Source organism: Hordeum vulgare, chromosome 7H (assembly GCF_904849725.1).
Source record: "Hordeum vulgare subsp. vulgare chromosome 7H, MorexV3_pseudomolecules_assembly, whole genome shotgun sequence".
Classification (NCBI taxonomy): Eukaryota; Viridiplantae; Streptophyta; class Magnoliopsida; order Poales; family Poaceae; genus Hordeum; species Hordeum vulgare.
Window position 1 is genome coordinate 599,886,227 of NC_058524.1, and position 9,834 is coordinate 599,896,060.

The 9,834-nt window shown below is 43.0% G+C and overlaps 1 protein-coding gene across 1 annotated transcript; it reads right to left on the minus strand.

The window, feature by feature from the left end:
- Positions 1-2,773: 2,773 nt before the first annotated feature.
- Positions 2,774-3,463, minus strand: LOC123411996 (cortical cell-delineating protein-like). Its single transcript, XM_045104954.1, has one exon. The coding sequence runs from the start codon at positions 3,384-3,386 to the stop codon at positions 3,012-3,014; it is 375 nt and encodes a 124-aa protein (XP_044960889.1). The 5' UTR covers positions 3,387-3,463; the 3' UTR covers positions 2,774-3,011.
- Between the last annotated feature and the right edge of the window lie 6,371 nt (positions 3,464-9,834).

A 9,834-nucleotide genomic window follows, 5' to 3' on the forward strand; every position in this document is an offset into this window, starting at 1 on the left:
CTACTTGTAAATTAGTACTTCCTCGGTTCCTGAATATAAGTTTTTTTTCTTCAAATATTCTACTAAGAACTACATGCCAATAAAAATAAATGAATCTATAATTTAAATTATGTCTATATACATCCGTATATAGTTCGTAGTAAAATATCTAGAAACACTTATATTTAGAAATAGAGGGAGTATAATACATTTATTCTAGATCACTAGTCTATGTCTATACTTATTAATAAAAGGATAAATGTCTCTACCCGTCCGTCGTACCTTTTGGAAACAAATAAACCCAATTGTTTCTTGAAATCAACGCACGGTCCTGATTTTAAGTGAATCTTAAATTTTTTTTGTATTTTACTAAAAACTTCCTAACCTTTCGGTTAAACGACCTACTGTCCTGTTTTAAGTGAGTCCAGAAAATCTTCTATGTTTTCTAGAAACCCCTTGATATTTCGTTCCATAAACCTAAAGTCAATAGTCCGATTAAAGAACTATGTAGACATGTCCCGAGGTACTCCTCGGTCAATATCCAATAGCGGTACCTGGATGCCCATATTGGATCCTACATATTCTCCGAAGATCTTATCGGTTGAACCTCAGTGTCAAGGATTCATATAATCCCGTATGTCATTCCATTTGTCCTTCTGTATGTTACTTGCCCGAGATTCGATTGTCGGTAGCCGCATACCTATTTCAATCTCGTTACCGGCAAGTCTCTTTACTCGTTCCGTAATACAAGATCCCGTGACTTACACTTAGTCACATTACTTGCAAGGCTTGTGTGTGATGTTGTATTATCAAGTGGGCCTCGAGATACCTCTCCGTCACACGGAGTGACAAATCCCAGTCTTGATCCATACTAACTCAACAGACACCTTCGGAGATACCTGTAGAACACCTTATAGTCACCCAGTTACGTTGTGACGTTTGATGCGCACAAGGTATTCCTTCGGTGCTAGTGAGTTATATGATCTCATGGTCATAGAAACAAGTACTTGACACACAGAAAACAATAGCAATAAAATGGCACGATCAATATGCTACGTATATAATTTGGGTCTTGTCCATCACATGATTCTCCTAATGATGTGATCCCGTTATCAAGTGACAACACTTGCCTATGGTCAGGAAACCTTGACCATCTTTGATCAACGAACTAGTCAACTAGAGGCTCACTAGGAACAGTGTGTTGTCTATGTATCCTCACATGTATTTGAGTTTCCAATCAATACAATTCTATCATGGATAATAAAAGATTATTATGAACAAGGAAATATAATAAACTAATTTATTATTGTCTCTAGGGTATATTTCCAACAATATATACCAACTCACTACGAGGTCAACATATTCGCTACTTGACTAGGTATTTAGATATATACGTACATCAAAGTAAGTGAAGTAGTATATTTACACACCAGTTTTAATCTGATCCACATAATCATGCATACTTAGGGTCATACATGACAATGCTGTAGAAAAACATACATGATTACATCAGTAACAATTTCTCCTACAATGTGTTCAATGGGATCATGCCATCCTTATGAAGTAAGGTCATTTCATCACCATACTTCTTTGAACCGGAAACAAGGAGCCTAAACCTATCAAATATGCATCTCGGACTGAGAGAAAATCCAGCCATAAAAACATAACCACCTGGGTTGAGCAGGAGAGGATGGAGCCATGCATGGGAGGGGAGAAGATTGTCGTATTAGCTCCGATTTTGCCAATAGCCATGCCTTGAAGTTTTGCCTGCCGCTCGTCCCCTACCTCGTCCTTCCCCTCCTAACAAATGAGGCCCTGACCGGTCAGGAGAAGGCAGACGATGTGGTTCGACGTGCAGAAAAACCATGAGAAAAGCCCCACTGATGTGACATGCCAGTTGGACTTTACAATTGAGACCCATCGGTCAAAACGCTCACAAAATTTTAAGCAAGGTAAATTATGGCAACATTTTTGCTAAATGGATTAAAACAGATGAAATCGCGTTAAATCGGGTAACTAGTGTCAAAAATATTAAAATAGAAGGTAAAAACCGGAATTCACTCTTTTTATTATTATGTGTGTCCTTCTATGAACATGTGAGTCAGTTAGATGCCACAACAAGATACAACAATGGATGATTTGTACATATTCACTATAGAATACATTATGCTAACTTAAGTAGCGAATTGAGCATAGGTAAAATAGTTAGCTTACTTGTGGTGGAATCAGACCACCAGTTAGACTTGACACCAATGCTCAAAATTTTCTATATTTATTCAACTCTCTCCTTAATAAGTTTGAACTGCTTACCACAAATGTCACATGGCGATGTTCGTTCAGTTAAAGAAGATGTTTCCATCTATCATTAAACGTCTCTGATGACTTCGTCAATCTCAAATGTTGTGCTAACTCAATATCTCGGAGGCCCTAGTAGATATAGGATGCGTGTGTATGTTCATATAGGTGAGTGTATGTATATGTACGTGAGCGCATCTGCCATTGTATATATAAAAAAAAACTATGCGTGCATGCACTTATGACATCTACGAGTGTACGTCTTGCCTTGCGGGATAATCAGTAGTACGATGCATGCATCCTTTAATTTTTTATGGATCAGCTAGAACGTCAAGATGTAAAAGGTGACATTGAAGAAGAAGAAAATCTTCAGCAAGATTTTTAGTTTTATCAAGGATCATCTAATGCATGGGGAAAGATGTGGATCTGATCATGATTGATGCAATCATGCATGTACATATGAATATACAACTCAAGAGCTGGCATATCACTAGTCGACTTAACCCAACTTGAACAACCTTTCTATTCCAGGTACGTGTACAAGTATGTATATCCTTTTACAATATGCAAATCATGCATTTAGATACCATAACGTGATACAATGACATTGATCAATCATAAGCTTATAAAGCATGCATGCATGAGCGAGGGAGCCCATGCAAACGCCTGACATATGAACTGTAACAGTGCGCGCGTATGACATGCAATAGCTACGAGTAAATCGATGGATAGATGGATCACATGGGGCAGGTGAAGTTGGCGGGGCACTTCTTGCCGCACTGGTTGAGTAGGAGGGTGAGGTCGATGGGGACATTGAGCTTGATGCCGAGGATGTTGGCCCTGATGGCGGTGCAGAGGCACACGGCGGCGTCGAGGTCGGCGAGCCCGCCCAGGAGTGGGCAGCACTGCTCGTTCGCCGGCACGCCAATCTTAAGCTTCAGCAGGTTCAGCACGTTGGCGCAGACGCCCAGCTTCAGCGTGTTGATCGAGCAGCTGCCCCCGCCGATCGGCGGGGTGGGGACGACCGGTGGGCAGTAGGGACCGCAGCCCTGCACGGCGGCAAGGAGGACCAGGTTCAGAGCGAGGAAGAAGGCGAGCTTGGAAGGCGCCATTGCTACTGATGGATCGTGCTGGTATATGGCTAATTAAGCTTGTAGGCTATGGTAGCTTGGGATGGTTTTCTTGGGTTGTTTGGGGGTGGTACTTATAGACCGGGTGTGGTGTGCAAGTGCCTCGTTCATGTCATTATCAATCGAGGTAATTAGTTTCATTCTTGCCGTGGTAGTTTCCAAAACTCATGTGCAACCATTATTGTACTGGCATGTTACGTGTGTGACATTCATCATTGGAGCTTAATCTGCTCTTCACTAATGAACAAAATCCTGGGAGCTGTGCCATGAGAGTTTCCTTTAGTTTCCAAGAAGATACTCCTATATGCATGTTGTCTGCTGTTTGCATATAAATATTTGATTGGTTTACAAGTGTGGCCATAATAATCTGGAGCATAGCATCGGACAAAGGAATATATCTGGCATGGAAGCTCTAGGGGCTGGCATACCCTGATCATCACGGTCACGGGAGACACATATAAGAGCTGTATGGTTTTGATTTCATGTGTATATTATATCTTTCGTACTCTGGTTTATTATACTGGCTCGTTGGCAGGGCTGGACACATACACTAGTAGAAAACGGGCCTTTGGCCTGGACCCTTTAGTCCCGGCCTGCCTCTGGGCCGGGACTAAAGGCCCGGCCACGTCGCCCCAATTCTCATATCCTCCCTCGAGGCTTTAGTCCCGGCCCGTAAGGAGCCTTTAGTCCCGGTTCGTGTCCTAAGCCGGGACTAAAGGGCTACGCGGTGGGCAGCCCGCATGTGCGTCACCTTTAGTCCCGGTTTGTGTCTCAAACCGGGACTAAAGTCCACTGCCTATATATAGCACAGCCCCCCTCTCCCTTCTTCGTTGCATTTTTCTTGGATGGAGGATTGTGGGTGGGTGCTTGCTCTCCACTTTTTTTGATGCACTAGAGGTGTTTGTTGAAATGTGTGTTAGAGCGATGCCGCTTCAGTTCACCGAATACAACTACGATATGAGATGCCCAAGCCACGCTTAAACCTCTTCCTCTTTATTTCTACTTATTCTAAAAGGTTAGCAACTATATTTCCTCGTTTAGACCGTGCGGTACTAATTTTTAGGATCGTGATTGTATTTGATATACTGTCGTATAACGCAGAGATGAGCCATCCATGGATGTACGGTGATCGACGCACAGCCGCTTACAGAGAAGGCGTGCATTCTTTTCGAGATGCAGCCAATGCGAACAAGCATGGTGGTGGCTATATGTTTTGTCCATGTGTTGAATGTCGAATTGGAAGGATTACACTTCCTCAAGAGTCATTCAGAGCCACCTGCTTCGGTCCGGTTTTATGTCGGGCTATAATGTTTGGACCAAGCACGGAGAAAGAGGGGTTATGATGGAAGGCGACGATGAAGAAGAAGAGAACGATGATGACAACTACCGATCTATGTTCCCTGAGTATGCTGATACCGCAATGCAAGACAATGAAGAAGAAGATCAGGATGAAGAACGGGAACCAGATGAGCCTGCTGATGATCTTGGCCGGGTCATTTCTGATGCACGGCGAGGTTGCGACATAGAAAAGGAGAGGTTGCAGTTCGAGCAGATGTTACAGGACCACAACAAATTGTTGTACCCAACTTGTGAAGATGGCCAGAAGAAGCTGGGTAGCACACTGGAATTGCTGAAGTGGAAGGCAGAGACCGGTGTGACTGACTCGTCATTCGAAAAGTTGCTGGTACTGATGAAGAAGATGCTTCCAAGAAAGAACGAATTGCCCGCCAGCACGTACGAAGCAAAGAAGCTTGTCTGCCCTCTAGGATTAGACGTGCAGAAGATACATGCATGCCCTAATGACTGCATCCTCTACCGCGGTGAGAAGTACGAGAATATGGATAAATGTCCGGTATGCACTGCATTGCGGTATAAGATCAGAAAAGATGACCCTGGTGATATTGAGGGCGAGCCACCCAGGAAGAGGGTTCCTGCCAAGGTGATGTGGTATGCTCCTATAATACCACGGTTGAAACGTTTGTTCAGAAATAAAGATCATGCGAAGTTGTTGCGATGGCAAATGGAAGATCGTATGAAAGACGATAAGTTGAGGCACACCGCTGATGGTCGGCAGTGGAGAAAAATCGAGAGAGAGCTCCCGAGATTTGCAGCTGACGCAAGGAACTTATGGTTAGGTCTGAGTACAGATGGCATGAATCCTTTTGGGGAGCAGAGTTGCAGTCACAACACCTGGTCCATTACTCTATGTATCTACAACCTTCCTCCTTGGTTGTGCATGAAGCGGAAGTTCATTATGATGCCAGTGCTTATACAAGGTCCAAAGCAACCCGGCAACGATATTGATGTGTACCTAAGGCCATTAGTTGATCAACTTTTACAGCTGTGGGCCGAACCAGGTGTACGTGTGTGGGACGAGCACAAACAAGAGGAATTTGACCTTCGAGAGTTGCTTTTCGTAACCATCAATGATTGGCCTGCTCTTAGTAACATTTCAGGACAGTTAAACAAGGGATACAATGCATGCACGCACTGTTTGGATCAGACAGAAAGTATATATCTCGACAACTGTAGGAAGAATGTGTATCCGTACAATCGTTGTTTTCTTCCGCCCAAGCATCCCTTAAAGAAAAAAAGGCAAGCATTTCAATGGCAAGGCAGAACCCCGGGGGAAGCCTGTCATCCGTACTCGTGCTGAAGTATTTGATATGGTCAAAGATTTAAAAGTAACCTTTGGAAAGGGTCTTGGCAGCCAACCTGTTCCTAACGGCCCTGATAAGCGCGTACCCATGTGGAAGAAGAAATCTATATTTTGGGAGCTACCCTACTGGGAAGTCCATGAGGTCCGCTCGGCAATCGACGTGATGCACCTGACGAAGAATCTCTGCGTGAATATTCAAGGCTTCCTGGGCTTGTATGGGAAGTCAAAAGATACACCGGAAGCACGGGAGGACCAGGAACGTCATAAAGGAAGAGATGGCATGCATCCAGGGCAGTTTCAAGGGCGTGCCAGCTACGCTCTTACTAAGGAAGAGAAGGAAATCTTCTTTGAAGTCCTTTTCAGTATCAAGGTCCTGACTGACTTCTCGTCGAATATAAAGGGAATCATAAATATGAAAGACAAAAAATTCCAAGACCTAAAGTCTCATGACTGCCACATGCTTATGACGCAATTGCTTCCGGTTGCATTGAGGGGAATTCTACCGGAAAATGTTCGCCTGGCAATTGTGAAGGTATGTGCATTCCTCAATGCAATTTCTCAGAAGGTAATCGATCGAGAAAGTCTATCAGGGTTACAGATTGATGTGGTCCAATGTCTGGTCAGCTTTGAGTTGTTGTTCCCGCCATCCTTCTTCAATATAATGACACACCTCCTAGTTCACCTAGTCGAAGAGATTAGAATTCTCGGTCCTGTGTTTCTACACAATATGTTCCCCTTCGAGAGGTTCATGGGAGTCTTAAAGAAATATGTTCGTAACCGTGCTAGGCCAGAAGGAAGCATCTCCAAGGGCTATGGAACAGAGGAGGTCATTGAGTTTTGTGTGGACTTTCTTCCTGACCTTAAGCCGATTGGTGTTCCTGAATCTCGGTATGAGGGTAGGCTGACAGGAAAAGGCACACTAGGAAGGAAAGCAAAAGTATGTATGGACGGGCATTCTTTCTCTCAAGCACACTACACAGTTCTACACAATTCCACCGTGGTGGCTCCGTATATCGTGAGACACAAGAATATTCTACGCTCCGAAAACCCGGGGAAGGCTGACTCTTGGATTAAAGGGGAACATGAGAAGACTTTCGGCAGTTGGTTGCAGACACATCTCCTGAATGACGACACCGTTGGAGATGAGTTGTTTGTTTGGCCAGGCCACCATCTTCGACTATATGTACTTTCCAAGGGTATGAGATAAATGGGAATACATTTTACACGGTTGCCCAAGATAAAAAGAGCACCAACCAAAATAGTGGTGTCCGCTTTGATGCAACAGACGAGAATGGGCACTGTTTGGAAACATATTACGGGTACATAGAGGAGATATGGGAACTTGACTATGGACCTACTTTTATGATTCCTTTATTTCGGTGCAAATGGGTGAAACTGAGAGGAGGCGGGTTAGTTGTAGACCAAAAGTACGGCATGACAACAGTGGATCTTAACAATCTTGCGTACATGGACGAACCATTTGTCCTAGCCAATGATGTCGCTCAGGTTTTCTATGTGAAGGACATGTCTACATTAACGAGAAAAAGAAATCAGCAAAAGAAGATATCATCCGATGAGCCAAAACGCCACATGGTTCTTTCAGGGAAAAGAAACATCGTGGGAGTAGATGACAAGACAGACATGTCAGAAGATTATAATAAGTTTCATGAAATTCCGCCCTTCAAAGTGAAAACTGACCCAAGCATCCTACTGAATGATGAAGATTCTCCATGGCTACGACCCAGAAGAAAAGAGAAATAATAGATAGGAATATTGGTGCAATAATGTAATAATGTATTAAACCTTTTATGTAATGCATGTATGGAACGTACTAAATTTCAAAAACTTTTCATTTTCATATTATCCATGTAAGAGATGAGTTCTCGTTCGAAACCCTCATACTTCGAGAGAGATTGTCCGTTTTGTACACGAAGTGCATCCAATTTTTGTCGTAGCCCTCTCAACTTTTTAGCACATGCTATGTGGGTGAAATGATGATAGCATGCCAACTTTCAACATTTTCAGAGTTCATTTGTAGTGCTTTTCAATTTCAGGGTCAACTAGCTCAAAACAAATAAGTAAATCCACGAAATATACCAAATGAAGTCAGAAATTGTTGAAATTTTGTGTTGTGCCTTTGAATGGTGCATTTTGAACACACAAAAAGTATGGAGTTCAAATAAGTTCACAAAAATAAAATCCCTTTGTAAGAGATGAGTTCTCGTTCGAAACCCTGATACTTTGAGAGAGATTGTACGTTTTGTACACGAAGTGCATCCAGTTTTTGTCCTAGCCCTCTCAACTTTTTATGGAGTTCAAAAAACCATATTATGAAATTAAATATTATCATTGGCGATTCATCTCTATTATGAAATCAAATATATCAAAAAACCATTGCAAAACATATGACCAAATTAATACAAGTTCATCATCACATTAAAGCCAAAGAACAGTAGTGACCAAATGTTATTATTGCAAAAAATAAATACATAAAGTTCTCTCATGAAACAACATACAACTATGTAAAACATTTAAATGCAACAACAAACGCGATCAAAATCGCACTAAGGTAACAATTGACCCAACAACATAATGATACCAACCTCCTTATCAATGGCATATTTTCTAATATTCCTAATCTTCAAGCGCATTTCATCCATCTTCAAGCGCATTGCATCCATCTTCAACCGCATCGCATCGATCTTCATCTTGCGATCATCGATGACATCGGCGACATGCAACTCCAGTTCCATATTCTTATCCTCAATTATTTTCAATTTTTTCTTCAAGTATTTGTTTTCTTTTTCAACCAAATTGAACTTCTCGACAAGAATTTTTATGTGGGTTGGAATTTCCGGTTCACATACCTCCTAGATTAAAAAATATATGTCATAATTGTCATAAACACTAAATAAAACAAATAGTTATAAAATATAATATATACCACATCCGAATCATAGACAGGACGAGGGCCGACGGAGGCGGATACCAAAACCATCGCACTATATAATAACAAAAAATAATGAAAGTGAGTAATTTATACAAGTATGTATACAATTCATACAAGTAAGATTTTTTTAATTTTAAAAAGAAGATAAGAACAAGAGGCTCACCACGGTGGTGCTCGCAGTTGGTGCACGGCCAAACCTAGACAAATATTAAGGAAAATGGAGCTTGGAGGTCGAGCTTGGAGAGGAGAAAGCTTAAGTAGAGTGGCTCGAGCATTTCATCGAACACGTCATGTGCATGAACTAGAGTGGCAAGAGCATGGCATGGTCACACTTCAACAACCAAAAAACAGGGGATATGGTGGGCAGGGGCGAGGGTTTATATAGGCAAAACTTTAGTCCCGGTTCTTTCCACGCCCCGGGACTAAAGGCCCCTGCTTCCCGCCTTCTGGTCAGCCGAAAAAGGGCCTTTAGTCCCGGGTCGTGGCTCCACCCGGGACTAAAGGGGTCTTTAGTCCCGGTTCGAGCCACGCCCCGGGACTAAAGGCCCCCTGCTTCCCGCCTTCTGGTCAGCCGAAAAAGGGCCTTTAGTCCCGGTTCGTGGCTCCATCCGGGACTAAAGGGTCTTTAGTCCCGGATCGAGCCACGAATCGGGACTAAAGATCCACCTGTATAAGCGGGAGTTAGAAAATTTCGAACCCAAATCATCCATTTCTCTTCTTCTTCCTCTCGTTCTCCTGCCCGGCGCGGCAAGCGACGAACTCGACGACGTCGTCAGGCTGCCCGCCGTCCCGCTCGCCGCCGTCGCCGTCGTCCTACTCGC